General features: G+C 42.7%; 1 protein-coding gene across 6 annotated transcripts in view; it reads right to left on the reverse strand.

Annotated features, from left to right (window-relative positions):
• Positions 1-17834, reverse strand: part of CADPS2 (calcium dependent secretion activator 2) — a 567905-nt gene extending 550071 nt beyond the window's left edge. For all 6 annotated transcript variants that reach the window (XM_069588282.1, XM_069588281.1, XM_069588283.1 and 3 more), the window contains exon 1: positions 16991-17834. In XM_069588282.1, the coding sequence (XP_069444383.1) occupies positions 16991-17326 (336 nt within the window). In that variant the 5' untranslated portion in view covers positions 17327-17834. The remainder of the gene's footprint in view (positions 1-16990) is intronic.
• Positions 17835-19526: the final 1692 nt, after the last annotated feature.

Raw genomic sequence — 19526 nt, forward strand, 5'->3', positions numbered from 1 at the left:
TATTGGAGTTTCAGCTTTAGCAGCAGTCCTTCCAAAGACGACCCAGGACTGATTTCCTTTAGAATGGACTGGTTGGATCTTCTTACAGTCCAAGGGACTCTCAAGAGTCTTCTCCAACACCATAGTTCAAAAGCATCGATTCTTCGGCACTCAGCTTTCTTCACAGTCCAAATCTCACATCCATACATGACCACTGGAAAAACCATAGCCTTGACTAGACAGACCTTTGTTGGCAAAGTAATGTCTCTGCTTTTCAATATGCTATCTAGGTTGGTCATAACTTTCCTTCCAAGGAGTAAGCATCTTTTACCATTACATTAATGCCTATAGCCAAAAATGCTGAATAACATTTCTTTTGAAAATTCCTTTCTACAGCCAGATGTTTATATTTCATCATATCAAGGTCATTTTAGGATCTCTGGGCCTCACTCCCGTTAACAGCTTCATTAATGCACAGCAGAGTCAAACATAAAACGAAGTCATAGAAAATTATGTAATAAGGAGTATGCACATAATATAAATACTGTCATGTTCTTTGATTCTCCTGAATTTTGTATTACTATGTGTTCCTGAAGTAAAGCCAAGAGGCAGATGAAAAGAAAGTCACTTGTTTGTTAATCACAATCTCAAGATTATGATTAGAAAATTCATCCAAATAGAATGCTTTAAATGTTCTAATAAAGACAGCAGGAAGATTAAGAAGCTGTCTCAGCCTAAAGGTCAACAAACACCACCCTTTACTGTCTAGCCTCCCTATCTTTCAAGTTCACAAAATATAAGAACGCCCAAGAGTTGAAAGATACACTCCTTCAGCCATATTCAGAGTAAGTAAGTACCCAGCACAATAAATTCTTTAAAAGCTAAAAAGACTGTGTAACATTTTAGAATCCCCTCAAAATAAAGAACAGTAGAAGCATATGAGACAGGGAAAAAATGGGTCATGTAAAAATGAAGCCAGACTTCAAACTTTTCATTAGCAACACCTGTGAAGCAATGCCTTCAAAGGTCTGAGGGAAAATGATTTCATCCCAGACTTCTATGGCCAGCCCATTTGTCCATCAAAATAAAGATAACTACAGACTTGTATGGATTTGAAAAATTTATCACACTCTTTCTTACAAAGGTGCAAGTAGAAACGGTTCAAACAAAAAGTGTCACCAAATCAAAAGAACAATGAAAGGAGAATGACAATGCAGCCTGCTGTCCAAACACCAGTTCAGATTAGAGAACCCCAGAGGAAGACCACACGAGGGACAGACTTGGGGTGAACTGGAGAGAGATGAATGTTCTGCGGAATCGTGACTCAAAGCTAATGCTGGCTGTTCCCTTTCACCCTCCAGGCCTATTTACCCTTACTGTCTACTCTGCCCATTGCCCTGGGGGACCAGTGACTCACACAAGCACGCACTTGTGCTTCCCACCTTCTTTCTGGGTTTCCTCTCCGGTGAAGGACCAGCATCAGAGGAATCGGAAGGATGGACGACAAAGACGAGGGAGAGTCACACTTCTAGCTCCCTCCCTGCCAGGCACAGTCTCAGTGACTAGACGCTATCCACAGCCTCCCTTAGGCAGCCTTCCTCCTGCCCTGGGAGGCCCAGGGGTAGTAAGGGCTTCATCGTTCCTCTCACTGGCTCCCTTAAACCTGTCAGACTCTCTCATTTGTTAACTGCCCCTTGGAGTGCAATCGCTCTCTCCTGATGGGCACTAACTGATAGACTCCTATAATTGCAAATGACAACAGAACAATAATCCTTTTGCTCTGCAGCAATGAAATTTATACCTAGGTTATATTATCTGCAGAGATGTTTTCAAAAGTATAAACATCCTAACTGGAACAGAAACAATAAAATATCAATAACTGAAATAACACAGCTATTCGTATGTAAATGTTTAGGCAGAGCTGGTCCACAAGACAGTGAATGTATGGATCTAGCCTTATATAACGAAGAAGTCAGAATTTAAGGGAAGTCAGGCAATATTTAACTGAAAGATGTCAAAAAAAAAAAAACAAAGAACCGTGTTGACATTTTGAAATGAGGGCTAAGTAGTTTTTATATACAGACCCATAAAATCAAAGAGAATGTGACAACTGAAAATGAAGGCTGACACAAGCATTGTGTATTGCTAACACAGTATCAGAAGCATCGCTGCTGTTGGTGACATTTTTCAAAACGGTGAGCAAGTCTCAGGAAAGTTCCTACTGGAGTCCAATCTGCCTTTAATTTACTCAGACCTTGTAGTTCTGGAAATATAACTTATTAAACCCATGCAAAAAAATACTTTGCATTTTGAAATGAAGAGTTACACTCTAGGCTCAAATAAGTATAAACCAGCTTTACCTTACAGAAATGTCCAACTGGGCATTCAAATGTCATGTATGATAGACAACACAGCATGCATTCCAGGATTTCTAGGATCCCTGGAGCCCACCCACTAAACAGCAGTGACAATCCCCTAATCACTGAGAAAACCAAAAAACACTCCACTTTCTTTAAATGTCTGCCATGCATTATTACCATCCCTGCTGATAAGCTCCGGTTTATAATTTGGAACAACTTAAGGAAGCACTGAAGGGAGACAAGATGGGTAGAGAAGAAAAGACTCCCCCCAAAATAATTTTATAAGAAATGCAATCAAGTGTATTATGGGGTTTCGCAGAGAAAAACAGTCTTGATGATGTCAACTCCATTAAGCAGCGTTGAATTTCTAGAAGCAACTACTCAAAGAGCAGAGAACTTAATGATTCTTACAAAATGTGAAATAAGATTAGCAACCTGGGGAGGGTATTTATTTTCCTTACAGATAAAGTCTGGATGCTGGTGCTGCTGGCAATGGTTTCAGAATCAAGTGTGTCTGACCCCACATCTCAAATTCCCTTAGTGTTTTCCTCAGCCACAAGAGCACTGTCTCCTGTCTCTTAGCCCAGAACCTTGCGACATGGCCACAAAGGCTGCGAGGGAAGCTAGGCTGGAAATGTAGCGAAGAGGAGGAAATGAACAGCAAGTAATTAACACTAACAGCAGGAACAGTACAGCTATAATGGCTATAGATGGAAAACTGAGAAATAGAGGGATGAGTATATTACATAAATTAAAAAGGCTAATTGTAGACATGATGTGGATATGATGGAGATTATTTGTTGCTGCTGTTCAAGTCATGTCTGATTCTTTGTGACCCTAGGGACTGTGGCCTGCCAGGCTTCTCTGTCCTCCACTATCTCCCAGAGTTTGCTCTAAGTCACGTCCATTGAATCCATGATGCTATCTAACCATCTCATCCTCTGCTGCAGAGACTATAACCAAAATCAAGTCACCTAAAATTAACACAAACATGACAGAAGTTTGTTTCTCTGAGATCTGAGCATGTGGCAGCTCTTCCTTGCAAAGTTATGAGGGCCCCAATTTCCCCAGACATGATGCTTTGCGATTCTCAACAAGTAGCAACCATGTCCTCATCCACATGGCTGATCAAGTGGCTGACTTGGGGATTCCAGCCTGTGGGAAAAAGGGAGGATGTGTCCCTCTTCTGGGAAAGGCCCAGAAGGTTTGCAGAGATCACCTCTATTCTTACCCCACTTGCCTGAACTTAGTCTTCTGGCTCTATCCAGCCACCAGAAGCTGGAACAGAGAAAAGACCCTGACTTTTTTTTTTTTTTTTTTTTTAACCATTTGGCTGCACCTCTCAGCCTGTGGGATCTTAGTTTCCCAACCAGGAATGGAACCCTGGCACAGCAATCAAAGCGGCACATCGCATCCTAACAACTGGACCACGGGGGATTTTCCCTGCTTGTTCTCCTAATGGCCATTGACATTCCTAACTATTCCAGGCAACAATCTGTCTGCTACATACTTGCTTCCAGTCTGCCAAGACTCACTGTCTGCTCTTCTCAGCAAATCTCAGCCACTCATGGCCTAACTTCCTGAATTCTGTAAGGACAAAGACACTGCCTGTGTAATTTCTCCTGAAGACCATAGGTCTTCATGGGACCCAGTCCCGTTCTCATGTGTGAGAAATAAAGCCAACATTTCCCTGGGCTGTGTTCTTGTCCAACACTCTCTGCAGATAATCAGGCTCAATCCCACGGTTAACCAAAAAAAAGAACATGAGAAAAGGTAGCCATGCACCTAGCTAAGAAGTCTGTGGACTTATTGGGATCAACTATCAGAAACCAATAATGGTAAATAACCACATTCCAACTAGAAGCAAGTGAGCCAGGTGCTTGCAGGTGAGCTCGACCTCTCCAACTTCCTCCCCTCCCTTCTACAGAAAGTAATAGCTGACATTTTAGGAGGCTGGAGGAGGAAAAGTGGTTTGTGCATCTTAATCCAATGTATAAAGGGTGCACCAGAAGAATTAAAAACATCAGAGTGAAGAGTCAAAGGGTGCCCATGGAGACTGTAACTGGGGTTGGGAAAAAGTGGGAAAGGAGACTGCTTTTTATTGCAAGTTTTGAAAGCCTTGATTTTTAACCACATGAACAAATTAAAACAGATACAACACCTTATAATTTTCAAAATAACACTACCTCCATATTGTCCATTTTAATATAATCATGAGCTTAAACAATGGTGAGCAAATACTACCGATATCTTCTACTCCCCTTTAGGCTACCACCTTCTTCAAACTGGAACCACTGCCAGACCTCCACTCTGTTCTCAAGGCTGGACGACCTCGAGGCATGGTCTTAAATTCTGCATAAATGATGGTCCCTGGAACTGTGCAATGCAGTGGCACTGGCTATTCTCAGATACAAACTGTTTTAGAATGTAAATCAGATCACTTGTTGAACCTGCTCAGTACTCAACAGCTTCACATCTCACTTAAATTCTGACCCTACCATGGCCTAAGCAGGGCTCCCCAAGCTCCAGGCCATGGAAGAGTACCTCTCGTCAGATCAGCGACAGCATTCTAAAGTGCACAATAAATGCAAGGCGCCTGAATCATCCCGAAACCATTCCCCCGACCCTCCACGAAAATCTGTCTTCCACGAAATCGGTTCCTGGTGCCAAAGAGGTTGGGGACCACTGGCCTAAAAGAACTCACACAAGCTGACCCATGCCAACTTCTCCAGACTCATCACTTCCTACTCGCCCTCTCTCAGTTCTACCTTAGCCACCCTAGACCTCAAGCTGCTCTTCATAAGACAAGTTTATTCCCCTTCAAGGCTGTTGCACATGCTGTGAATGCCATCTGGATGTCCTTCTCCCCTCTACATCCCCATCATAAAGTGGCTCAAACCTTCACTTCATTCAAGTGCTGCTCAACCACTGTTGGCTCCTTAGAGGCACTCCCTGCCCACCCTACCCGAAATAGCTGCTAATGCCTCCATCCCTCCCCACAGTCAATATCCCTTAATATGAACATACACATGCTAATGATCTGTCTCCTCTACTATAATACAAGTCTCATGGGGGCTGTCCTGTCTACACCTGTACTCTCAATGCCTAAATTTGGGCCTAGCACACAGTATCGGTTCAAACATAGTCTCAGTATTTGACAGCTAAATGAAATACATTTTACAGAATGAAAATTCCTTACTGAATGAAAATTACGAGAAAGGAAACTCTGCAGATCTACTCCACGCCAGGTAATGTGCTAAGGACTTTTCAGAAATTTTATGTAATCCTCACAGCATCTTACTGAGCAAGTATGAGTCATTTTACAGAGAGTGTTAGTCACTCAGTTGTGTCCAACTCTTTGTGACACCATGGACTGTAGCCCACCAGGCTCCTCTGTCCATGGAATTCTCCAGGCAAGAATACTGCAGTGGGTTGGCATTTCCTTCTCCAGGGGATCTTCCCCACCCAGGGACTGAAAGTCTCCAGCATTGCAGGCAGACTCTGTACCGACTGAGCCACCAGGGAAGCCTCATTTTACAGATCAGGAGACAGCAATTTAGAGGGTGAGGAAAGGCTGAACCCCACTCTTCTCAGACAAGATTCCCATAAGCATGATAGACACCGGAAGTGGGAAAGTAAAACAAAGAGGAAGGGAACAACAGGGGAGGGATAAATTACCACTAGGCTAAAAAATATTACCAGCCTGATTTCATCCTACTTTTTAAATATGTATTTGGCTGTGCCAGGTCTTAGTTGTGCCATGTGGGATCCAGTCCACTAAACAGGGATCGAACCTGCATTTGGAGTTCAAAATCCTAACCCCTGGACCACCATGAAAGTCCTGTATCCCACTTTCTACACATTCCAGCCTTTGCACAAATGCTGAGATCATTTCATTCAAAACAGATGAACAGCTAAAGTACCCAACTAATATCAAAGATTTGCTGGTTGCAACATATTTCATGATCTGTCTCAACTGTTCCATATTTGAAATCTAGGTTTATCATTAATAACTTTCATTTCACGTCTATAAAACAAAAGCACAAGTACATATGCATGTACGTGTATACATTTATATTTGTACAGTGTCCCGCACAAAACAGTCTATGAAAACACTGAACCTTTTGTGTGGCAAAGTCACTGTGTGACAACTCAAGCTGTTCATCAAATGTGAATTCAGCATACAAAATATAGTTTAGAAATCAACATTTGAGAAACGGGGCTGTGAAATTCAGCTTCTGAGTTGCAATACTGCGGTCATCTCCATACTGCTAAATTCAATTAACATTTTCAATCCCTATCTTATTACCCTTGACCTCTGAACATCCAACATCGTTTCCTACCTCTTTCTATTGAAACAGCTCTTCTTAGTTTCTCTGACAAAGGTCATCCTATCTTTCTTACAGACCTGGCTGTTCCTTCATTGCCTTTGCCAATTCAATCTTCCCTCCTATCTTTTAAATCCTGAAGTTCTTTAAGACTAAGTCATTAAAACCTCTTTACTGGATTCTATTTTGGCCACAGCTGTGCTCATGACTTTGATTACTATCCACAGGACAGTTTTCAAGTTTACCTTCTGAAACCAAATCTTTCCACTAAGCTCCAAACAACTGTCCTTTGATCTCTACTTATTTGAAGGACCACAGATTCCACACCTCACCGATTAGATTTGTGTTGTATTTAACCATACATTCTTCTTCACTTGTCTCAAATATGTGTAAGGAAATTAAAGGGAAAAATAAAATCGAAAGCCTAGGATTCTAGGACACAGTGATCAAACTCTCGAAATTCTTATGGAATTTTACACTCAGATTACAAATTTTTCATAATTATGAATTTCATAATTCATAAGACAGTTCATCTTCCCCTTCTGTCACTTTAGGTGTGTAGTTCTAATATGTAAAAGCAGTGTGACCCTGGTTGAAGCAGAGATGGAATAACAAGAATGTGTTTTATCTCAGTCTCCTTACTTAACCACTGCCCAACAATATACACAATCCTTCTGGTTAAGGAAACCAGAGCTCATAAATGTAGGTTAGATTCACCCTGTTATATTTCAGAACTGCTCTTGATGATACTAAGTATTTTGTAAGCCTTTGACTACAGTAGCATTTTAGTCTTAGGCATTTTTCTAGAGAACCAAAATAACATTCTCATCTCCTTAAATAAGATTTGGAATATATTTCCCTAAATTTGTTAAAATAGTAAGAATACAGGTTTCATGGCAGAATTTAATTTTTCCCATCTTCCAATAAAATATACAGATCCATAAAATTTGTAAAAACACCGCAGACTAAATATAAAATGAAAGCCTGCTCTTCAGAGGAATGTCCACTAGCTTCAAAATCCATGAAGAAAACTGGAGACACAGCCTCTTAAAACAAGTGTGCTCTGCCCAGTGAATCAATACATTAAGCATAACCATAAGGAAGGCAAAGTTGCTCAGTCATGTCCAACTCTTGGCAACCCCATGGACTGTACCCTGCCAGGCTCCTCTGTCCACGGGGATTCTTCAGGCAAAAATACTAGAGTGAGTCGCCATGCCCTCCTCGAGCGGATCTTCCCAACCCAGGAATCAAACCCAGGTCTCTCGCATTGCAGTCAGGTTCTTTGCTGACTTAGCCACCAGGGAAGTCCACGTACATACATATGCAAATAATGCGTACGCAAATGCTTGTAAGTATACATAGGTGAACGTATGAGTGTGGATGTGTATGTATTAAGGATATCTACAATATATCTGATAAACTCTTCAACAGAAAGTTGTTTCAATGCTAAAATTGGATAAAACATTGAATAGAAATTTTACTCAACACACTATGAATCAAAGGGAGTTACTTTTCACTGGTAATAGTATAAAGATTCCTAAGTATATAAAGAATCCGGCATTAAAATTCATGAATACTTCTAGATATGCAAGATAAATTGAAAATACAGTCAACCCTGGAACAATGCTGGGCTTAGGGGCACTGACCCTTGGCACAGTTGAAATCAGCACATTGTTATAGCCAGCACGCCAACTCTCCAATCCTCCATATCCGAGGTTCTGCAAAAGCCAATGGTAAATCAGGTAGTACAGCAGTATTTACTACTGAAAAAACTGTGCACAGATGGGCCCTGTGCAGTTCAAACCTATGTTGTTCAAAGGTCAGCTGTCCACATAATTATAGGATAATTTAGTTACTGCAAAGATGACCAGACAGGAAGGGTTACTACAATAATGCTGATTTAGATGTAAAACTTTACATCTTAAAGTCAGACTATATATATACACTAATTTGTAATGTAAAAATACTAGTTAGATACAGTGAAATAGCTCTGTGAGCCACACTGACAGTATAATAAAGTTAGAAATATCCTTAGAAGAAAAGCTATGATCAATCTAGACAGCATATTAAAAACCAGAGACATTACTTTGCCAACAAAGATCCATCTAGTCAAAGCTATGTTTTTTTTCAGTAATCATGAATGGATGTGAGAGTTGGACTATAAAGAAAGCTGAGTGCTGAAGAATTGATGCTTTTGAACTGTGGTGTTTGAGAAGACTATTCAGAGTCCCTTGGAATGCAAGGAGATCCAAGCAGTCCATCCTAAAGGAGATCAGTCCTGGGTGTTCATTGGAAGGACTGATGCTGAAGATGAGACTCCAATACTTTGGCCACCTGATGCAAAGAACTGATTCATTTGAAAAGACCCTGATGCTAGAAAGATTGAAGGCAGGAAGAGAAGGGGACAACAGAGGATGAGATGGTTGGATGGCATCACCAACTGGATGGACATGAGTTTGAGCAGGCTCTGGGAGTTGTTGATAGACAGGGAAGCCTGGCATGCTGCAGTCCATGGTGTCACAAAGAGTTGGACACAAATAAGCGACTGAACTGAACAACTTAGTAATGAAAATAAAGCTTAATCAAAAGCTAGGCTTCAAGAATAGCTGAGCTATTTGGGGAAAAAAGCAAAGTCAACTCCTTGATTCAAACTTTAATTCTAAATGGGAAATTGATTATCTAAGAACATAAATGAGAAATAAGTTTTTAAGAAACTTAAAGATCAATTGAACTATATCTAAAAACAAAATGAAAGGCAGACTACATAAACAGTCTCCCCAGAGGAACACTATCTTCAACATACTGATGAAGGGGACACATTAATAAGTTAAACCATGATCTCAATAGAAAAGTGGGAAGAGGATATCAGATCATATACATTCATCCCCCCAAGCAATCAGAAATGAGCAAATTGAGTATCATCTCAGCTATCAGATTGAGAAAGATAGCCTTTTAATTATTCATACCCTTTGCCCCAGTAACATTTTCATCATAAAAATTCATTACTAACTTGGAGGTTATAAAATGAAAGTATTCAAACCATCAAGTTTACAAAGTGATGTGATAAAATCTCAAGAAGCAAAGCATAGCATCAATGACGTTCTACAAAGTCGAAGGCTCCCAAATGCGAGCCAAAGACATAAGTTACACAGTTTGAAGAAAATGGAGGCTTTCCTTACCTGTCCACCTAATGTTAGAATTTTGGAAAGAGTACAAAAATAAAGACACTCTCAGGTAAGTCCTTAGTTTGTAATTGCTTCACTTAAAACAATTACTTGAGAATGTCTTCTAAAGCTTACTTTTTGCAAAACCCATATACATTCTTAGCATACACATTGAAGAAAAATGCCACCCACTAATGTTCTCCTAGGAGCAAATCGTTGTGAAATTCGCTCAGGCATTCATGCTCAGTTGCTCAGTAGTGTCCAACTCTTTGCAACCCCATGAATTGTAGCCCTCCTCTATCCATATAATTTTCTAGGCAAGAATACTGGAGTGGGTTGCCATTTCCCACTCCAGGGAATCTTCCTGACCCAGGGATCTTACCTGCGTCTCTTGTGTCTCCTGCATTGGAAGGCGGGTTCTATCCCAGTGAGCCAACTGGGAAGTAGGCAGTTGTTGCTCAGTGTCAACTCCAACTTGAGATTTCACTATATTCTGTTTTCCAGTTCATTTTTTTAATGAAAAACACTCAGGTTTACCCTGTTGTATTTTCTGTTCCAAACCTGGCAATCTATCCATAGTTTTGTAATAAATAAATTATTCAACTGTTAATGCAGTTTAATGGTCTACAGCATTTCATCAAATTAAAGACCTTTTAAAAGTCCAAATATGCACTGCCCTCCCACTATTGATTCAGTGAAGTCTAAAATACTTACGTGTTTTTTGTTCCTTGCTTAGAGCATCCCTATTACCTTTTCCTTCATGTGTAATATGGGTTTAATTACTGAGCAGTCTAACTCACTACTGCAAATACTTTCACCGTGCCCACGTGACACAGACACAAGCTGGAAGTCATTTCCCTGCAGTTTCCCTTTAAAACAGGGCATCTCGTGTCTGATGGCACATTGGAATCACCTGGAAAGTTTCAGGACTATAGCCCCAGAGACTGACTCAATTAGTCTGCAGTACAATCTGAACAACAGGATGTTTTAAAAAGCTCTCCAGATGATTCTAGCGTGCAGCTAAGAAGAGTCCCAAGTTTTGCTTTTTTGGTTTTTGTAAAAAAAAAAAAAAGGAATTGTATCTTTCTGCCTTTCCATTAAGAAGGCTGAACGCCAAAGAATTGATGCTTTTAAACTGTGGTGTTGAAGAAGTCTCTTGAGAGTCCCTTGGACCACAAGGAGATCAAACCAGTCAATCCTAAAGGAAAGCAATCCCGAATATTCATTAGAAGGACTGATGCTGAAGCTCCGATACTTTGACCACCTGACGCAAAGGGCCAATTCATTGGAAAAGACCCTGATGCTGGGAAAGATTGAAGCCAGAAGAAGGGGATGACAGAGGACAAGATAGCTGGATGTTACCACTGACTCAATGGACATGGGCTTGAGCAAGCTCCAGGTAATGGTGAAGGACATGGAAGGCTGGCATGTGATATCATTAGGTTTTATTTTTTCCCCTAGGCTAAAAACTGAAATGGCAGTAACACATGACAATAAGACCCACCCTCTTTTCCAAAAAAGGCCTAATCTGAAATGCATAAAAAGCAGCACAATAACTCAAGAGGCTTGCCTCATAGAAAATTATAACTGATGGGATTTTCCATTCATAATTCCCATACTTAATAACCTGGCAACTGGCTTTAATTCTGTTTTGAAGGTCTTTAAAGACTTTACAAGCTATGCTATTTATCTTGTGAGTGTAGAAATGGAGGAAACTGCTTCCATTTAAAACTGAAGAGGGAACACACACAATATTTTATTTCACTATATAAGCAGTCAATGTATATCAGAAATTACTGCTGATTTCATTTTTGAAAGAAGCAAACTCCAACATCACTTAATCCATTTGAGTTCTCATTAGCACAACTCATTCCACCAAATTAAGTGCTGCGGTCCCAAGATACCTTCTGGAGGAACAGATGAATCAGTTGAAACCAGTAGCACTTTTTTTTCTCTGAGATACTGTGTAAGTCCCGTCCGAGGTTTCACTTTAATGTGTGGTTTCCTACTTACTCCCCACAGGACAATGTACTCCCTATTATTAAAAGCAGCAAAAACAACATAACCCATCCCTTTTGTATTTGCCCCATAAAGAACCAAAGCCTGAGTAGTAAAGCATGAATTATCCCAACTCCCTGAGAGACTGGGCTTTTTAGACTATCACCGTATCTCCTGGCGGAGAAGGCAATGGCACCCCACTCCAGCACTCTTGCCTGGAAAATCCCATGGATAGAGGAGCCTGGTGGGCTGCAGTCCATGGGGTCGCTAAGAGTCGGACACGACTGAGCAACTTCACTTTCACTTTTCACTTTCATGCATTGGAGAAAGAAATGGCAACCCACTCCAGTGTTCTTGCCTGGAGAATCCCAGGGATGGGGGAGCCTGGTGGGCTGCCGTCTATGGGGTCGCACAGAGTCGGACACGACTGAAGCAACTTAGCAGCAGTATCTCCTGGAACCCTGCAAGCAAGAAAGGCACATCATGGGGCTTCCACACTGCCTGTCCCCTTGGATTTGGTAGTGGCACTGGGAAAACCCCTGTGAAGTCATTAGTTATACAGCAGCAGGTATTATCATTTTCATGGCTTTCTTCAGAGAGGGTGGGGTAACCCTCCTGGTGGTCCAGTGGCTAAAGACTCCATGCTCCCAATGCAGGGGGCCTGGGTTCGATCCCTGGTCAGGGAACTATGGAGGGTGAGGTGAACCCAAGAGGTCTCAAAACATGTTTAGGAAGATTAATTTCGAAAAAGAGAAGTCAACTCTTTCCCTCTCCCTATACCTCACTGAGGGGCTTCCCAGGGGCCTGGGTGATAAAGAATCTGTCTGCCAAAGCAAGAGATGCAAGAGACGAGTTGATCCCTGGATCAGGAAGATCCCCTAGAGGAAGAAAATGGACACCCACTCCAGTATTCTTGCTTGGAAATTTCCAAGGACAGAGGAGCCAGGCAGGCTATAGTCCATGGGGTTGGAAAGAGTCGGCAATGACTAAGCCCACACACCTCACTAAGTCTTTGAAACATGGACTAAACCTGACACTTCATGTATCCAACAAGCATTTACTAGGTTCTTATACACCAGGCCTCAGTCGTATCTTAGGTCCTGAAGATGGCACAACACAGCACTAAGGCACAACGACATTTAGCATAAGGTATGTGATTTCTGGAGTTTATAAATCTAGCTGGTTTTTTTTCCCATAAAGTTGGATTTTTCCCTGAGCTTGGACATCACCTAAGCAGTGAGAAACGGTTTTTGTGTTTTTTTTTTTTTTAAAGCCACGGAAAATACTCCCATTTCCAAAGAGGGCTAAAAGCAGCCACTTATTGTAGTCTGACACTCACATGTGAGACATGTAGGCAAGAACCCACCATGTGTCACTCCACCCAATACTATTTCCCCATGATGCTCTCTCCTTGATCAGTTTTACCAAAGGAGATTACTTCCCCACCATCTGCGATTTCACACTATTTGTATACATTTCTCAAACTTAATTAGTGTGGAAAATTATGCAAAGTGGTGGGAGTGATTACATAAGGAGGTTTAAGGAGTTTAGTAAGATTACAGGGACACATAAAAATGCAAAGAACATGGGTATATGAATCCCATGGAGAGTTATCAGGTACCATTTTAATCTTTTAAATTCCCTCTTCATTATTTCCAGTTTAAGATAGTTGGCTTTAATATCTGTCACTAAATTTAATAATGAAAAAGCAACTTACTGACTAGAAACCTATGGAGTGGACAACCAAAATTTCGCATACACACCTGAAATTTCTTATAAATTGAGACCTGCGATCTGTAAGCCCCCAACTATGGAATATACTTAACCTCTTCTATGGCAGTCTTTATGTTCATCAGATTCTCCCCTACCTTCTAACCACTATGGACTGTATTTTTCCTTTAGGGTCTCAATGTTTTCCAAAGACAACCTGCCTTTATGAAGTAAAAGCTGATGTCCAAAGACAAATTGCCTTTACTAAGTAATAACGGATTATCTGTTATTGTTTCCTAGTTTCAACAGATTCCACCTTTAACCAATGATCTGGAATCATCCAAGGTTCATCATTATCTGTTAACTGACAGAGCAAAGATTATGTGAATAAACAGAGACTAAAGCATTAGCCACAACTGAAGTCATTCTGCCACTGGCTGCTTCTTACTTCACATTCGTATCATGTGCGAACCATTTAGGCGGTGTGACCACCTCGTGAAAGCTTTGTCAATGTCTCCTCTACACTCACTTCCAGAATTTTCTGTAAAGTCCCAAGTTAGACTGGCATAAGCCAACCACCATTATTATTCTAAGCTGAAACTTCCCAGCCAAAAGCAAAGACAGTCATGTCTTAGTCAACTGAGTTTAAGGCCACTACGATTTTTCAATTCAAGGGTACAACCTCTTGATAGCTTTGTGGGCCATTTTAGCCAAGTAGGAAAACAAAAATCACTGCAGCTCAGTTGGTTCCCAGAAACTCAACCTAATAGCAAGAGAGCTTTGACCGCCAGAATAAGGCTTCTACCATCCTGTGATTAGTTTTCTTCTTTTAAAGATGAGGACCCTTTCAGATCTCAACTTCTCTGTTTCTAAATACTCAAGTTAGGAGGAGTGAGTAAGCAGCAATATGCACTTCAATGACAACAATTTAAGCTACTAAATCCTTTTACTAGATGTCTGACTACCTCAAGATACAGAATAAAAATATACAATCGATTGGTGATTTTGAAATTATCCTGGTACTTCTTTTATATAACCCAACTGTATAATTCAAGACAAAGTTTTGGGGATTAATTCTTGGTTTGAGCATCAAATTCACAGGAATATAGTTAAATTCCCATTTCATTTTGTCCTAGGAGGAAACCCAACAGCCAAGAATTACTCCAGCTCCCTTCAGCAAGCAACATGCTTGAAGAAAAAGTGTGGGGCTTTTTGAATAAGGGAAAACCCTTAAGTTGTTTTGGGGCCTCCCCCTTAAAAATAAGAATACTTTGCAAAACTTCATCTGACAGCATTCAATGCTCAATATCTGGGAAAAAAATTTCCAAGTGTTCTTGCACAGAACACAGACAGAGTTCTGCTTCTTTTTCTGCTGTTTGTAATTATTTTTGATGACGTCTGAATAATGTTATAAAAAATTATTTCCTCAGCGGTATTGTGACTGCACCTGTGTGCCAATTCAAATAATTTCTGGAAAAATATTCTATTTAAACAAGAGGAGTCAGAGAAATCTGTATTATTTGAACAAGCAAGGGAGTGTTTGTTTTACTAACAAAATGCAACAAGTATACACAGTAAGAATCACCTACCAGCAAGTGACTTTTTGCAAAAGCATCTTCAGTGATAATATTCCAGAAGGAATAGTCTTAGTTTCATTACACGTTATTTTTATACTTTAATACCAAAAATAAGGTTAAATGCAATATGAATGGAAGTACTGGAGACTGGATGATAGTCATAAACTTAATATGACTAAACAACATACATCAAAATTTAGCTATAATTGTAGTTACTGAAGTTGAAAGTCACTTGACCTACAGAGCTGAGAGGCAGTGAGTGACTGCAGTGCAACCCAATGCAAGCAAAAGAGAACAGTGTGGTACTCACCTGAGAGCAGAATGGAAGGCTCCAAGACCTCCACGGGGCACTCCCTCCAAACTGACCTCAGGAATGGTGGCTCTGATCATGCCAGTTGTTTAGGGAATAGGAAATGTTACTCAAATACATCTTCAAAATGAGAGGCCTGTCTGGATCCCAAGGTTTCTTTCCCAGCTCTAGCATTCTGTGACTGAGTTACCTAGAGGGGTAGGCAGCTGAAGTCATGAAGTCACTCAGTCATGTCCAACTCTTTGTGACCCCATGGACTGTAGCCCACCAGGCTCCTCCATCCATGGAATTTTCTAGGCAAGAGTACTGGAGTGGGTTGCCATTTCCTCCTCCAAGGGATCTTCCCAACCCAGGGATCGAACCCAGGTCTCCCACATTGTGGGCAGACGCTTTACCATCTGAGCCACCAGGGAATTGCTAGGCACCTGAAGGGTCTGGGTAATTAGTCTACAGGTGTACAGAATCATCCCATAAGTATGCCCAGAGAGTTATTCAAGACAGCTGCTTGGTTTAGGTTTGTTTTAGAGCAGCTGGGTAAATGGGGGTGAAGGGCAATGTATAGACTGCATTTACTCTGAAATACAGCTTTTCACAAGTCAATTCAGAAGTGCTCCAAATTTCTAAGAAATGCCTCACATTCTGAGGTTAATGCTTCAGAAAACAAATCTCTGTGCAACCAGGCATGCTCTGGGCAAATTACAGTCTCTCTGGGTCTGCATATCCTGTCCCAAGCTAAGGCGACTGGTGCAGATTTCCAGGGAACCTTCTAGCTTCACATTCTATTAAGAGGGTTTCTTAGTTTCTATTGAAAACATTCCCAATTAGGGCAATTTGAGTCATTACTTTTGTCTGCTACAAAATTGGACTCCTGGGGGTCTTGTTTCAAAACTAAAGTTGGCATGCATTTCACCTGAAACAAATGCCTTACCTCTTTGGAAATGGCGGGGGTGTGTAGTGCGTTGTTTTGAAGTGGTCATGAACCTATCCTACTTTTCATCAATAGCGTATTTCATTAAGGCCTGCCGGGACTAGTAATTACTAACCCACAGGCACTCTCTTTAAGCTGCACACTATTCCGCCTTAGGATTTGATGTCCTAGTTGTACAGCAGTACAGGAAAACTTGTCAGGTTAGGTTTGTTTCAGGGGAACATTTCTACACCTTCTCCCTAGAGAAGATCCCACACTCATTCATATCCAGGGTAAAGCCCGGCTCTAGCAGAAGTGGACAGGAATGCACCACCGCTGTTTCGAAATTAAAGTTGATAGGAGTTGCGTCCGGATCCGGCCGGGGCCGAGCCCGCCGGGTGCAGCAGCCGCACCGCCGAGCCGACCGCTTCTGCCAACCGTGGGGGAGAAGGCGCGTCCGCGACAACCCGATACCCGGCGGGCTGAAAAACTATACCCCCGACACACACACCCAAAGATTCCCTTGCCCTCCAAGAGTAACAAAAACGCAGTGTCCTGCAGAAGGACAGCGGGCAGGGGCCCCACAGTTTTACCAGGAGAAAAGCTCAGGGAGGAAGAAGTGGAGGTTGGAAACGCCGGGTCCTGCAAGTAACTCACCTTCTGCTGTCTCCGGGCCATATCGGTGGGCTGCTTGGCATTGAAGGGGTACGCGATGCACCTCACGACGAAAACGTACAGCTGCAGACGGATCCTCCGCTCCTGCTCCTCGTCCAGCTGCCGTTCAGGTTCGTCTCGCCCCTCGCTCAGCATCGAGGGGCTCGGGCTCACGGGTCTGGCCGCGCCGCCACCCGCGCGCCCCGCCGCGTCCCGCCGCCCTTCCCGAGCCGGGGCCGGCGGCGCTCGCTGCGAGCCGCCGGCCGCCACCAGCACATCGCGGCTCTCCTCTTCCAGCCCCTCGTCCGACTCCTCTTCGCTGGAAGACGGGTCCAGCATGGTGCTGGGGGCGCCCCGCCGCGCGATCCGCGGTCCCCCAGGCGCCTCACTCTCGGCGGCTGTGCCCGCGGGTCTGCAGGAGCTGAGCGGCTGGCAGCTGCTGCCGCAGAACGAAAGGGAAACTGACCGAGGCTTTCCGGACACGTCGAGTTGGACCCAGGAGTGTTTCCTACCACCAGGGCGAAAGGGGCGGGCGGGGGCCGCCGGGATTAAATAGGCGGAGTTAGCGTGAGGAGTGAGCCCGAGCGCCTCGCGAACTGCTCAGAGAGCCGGGGCCCTGCCGCCCTCTTGGTTCTCCAACCTCCGCCGGCAGAGGCGCGGCCGCCCGAGCGCCCCGGCGCAGGTGGGGAACCTGTGGCGCCTACAACAAGCAACACGTGGAATGGAATGTTGAGGAGCGGGCGCGGGGCCGCGGAGTGCGCGTGCGCGCGCCGCCGCCGCGACCCGGGCTGAGTGCTTGGGTGCCAGGCCCGCGGTTCGCAAACATTCGGAGGCGCTCCGCTTAGTGGTTCTGCCTCCGCCGACCTGGGATCTTTAGATGGCTGTGACCTCACCATCACCACCTTTTTTTTTCTTCCGCAAGATTTCTGAGGCACAGGCGGACAGGGGGCCAAGAGAGTTGCCCCCTTCTACCTCCCCAGGTGAGGGGAACGGCCAAAAGGGGCGTCTCCGACCTGAAATTGATACCTAGGATTGAACCCCAGCGCGGAAAAGTGCGGCCGGAGCCGTGTACCTCCAAATAACGTTGGGAAGAGACTTTATAAAGTCTCTTGCTCTGCTGCTGTCCGACGCTATCGTGAAGTCCATATTGTAAAAGTCAGAGGAATGTTCTTGAAAAGAAAATCAAAAACAAAACGCTAGAGGCTTTCTTTTTAAACCATCTTTATTCCTGTAGATGCATGAGCAAGATCGGTTTTGTATTTGCGAAATGGCAGTTTGATTCAGCTCTATAATAATCACATAGCTTGATTATTTTCTGGGTTGGGATGCATTTGACTCAAGACAGGTTGTGCAGTGTAGTGTAGACATTTATTTGGTAAATATTTGAGCGCACACCGGGTGTCCAGTGCTGTTAGCGTTTGGAAGAGCCCTCAGCGCATTGAAGCACACACTTGGTCACTGTTGGTTCCGGCCTCAAGTGGGCGTCTCGTTGCAGCACCCGAAGCCTGTCTTATCTGCGCAGATTTCTCAGTCCCGGTGTTAGAACCACCTAGGAATTTCTTTCTGTGATTTTTCCGGTGTTCTTAATCCGGACAAAGAAGGAAATAGGGTAAACAGTGCCTTCAACTCAAGGTGCAAGTGTGCAGTGGGCAAATTGGCAGGGAAGCAACTGAAGCTCACTGCAGTTATCACCGGGCAGGTAAAACTTCCGGCTCTGAGCTTGTCTACCCCGAGGCCAAATAGGAGCTTTTGGTTTTTGCAGCCACTTCCACAGTTAGGTAACCATGAGAGAGACTTTCCTTCAGCATTTACCCATAGTCTCCTTAGACGTAGAAAAACAAAGAGGCATTTACTCTTGGGGAAACTTGCCTATTTATTAATCCTTGATGACGCCCACAGTGATAAAAGGTGTTCCCTGAGGGTGTGACACCTCAGGTGCTCAGCTGGCTGAGCTCCAACTGCCAAGAAACACAAATCTCAAAAACTGATTATTTAAAGACTGTGTTTCATTTTTGGCAGGGTAAATCATAAATAACAAACTTATTCATTTAAGTTACAGTGTCTAATGCTGTATACATTACATTTGGCAAAGTTTTGTACATGTGCTTGGTGAATAATGTCACCAAAGTAGCCTTTTGAGATAGGTGATGAGGATTATTATTTACAGTGCTTTGTACCAGGTACTGCTTTAAGCCCTTTACAAACCTGATCCCATTTATTTTTAGTTCCATTGTACAGATAAGGATCCTGAGACTTAGACAACCCTTTCATGCAGAACCAACAACTAATAAAACAAGGACACAACATACTGAATCTTTTCTAGTTCCAAATAGTAGCTTTTATTATAATTTGTCTAATTACAAATCAGTATATTAAATGTATGATGTTTATTAAATGGATAACAAATAATAATTTAATTCCTAGGCACACAAAAGTGTAATTTATATAGAGCAGCTTTATTGCCCTTCCTTTTCTTGCCAAGGAAAGGTATTTTTTGTTTCCTTTATTAGTTAAAATTGCTTAATGTGATAGCTTATTA

This window comes from Ovis canadensis, chromosome 4 (assembly GCF_042477335.2).
Source record: "Ovis canadensis isolate MfBH-ARS-UI-01 breed Bighorn chromosome 4, ARS-UI_OviCan_v2, whole genome shotgun sequence".
In the NCBI taxonomy this organism is placed as follows: Eukaryota; Metazoa; Chordata; class Mammalia; order Artiodactyla; family Bovidae; genus Ovis; species Ovis canadensis.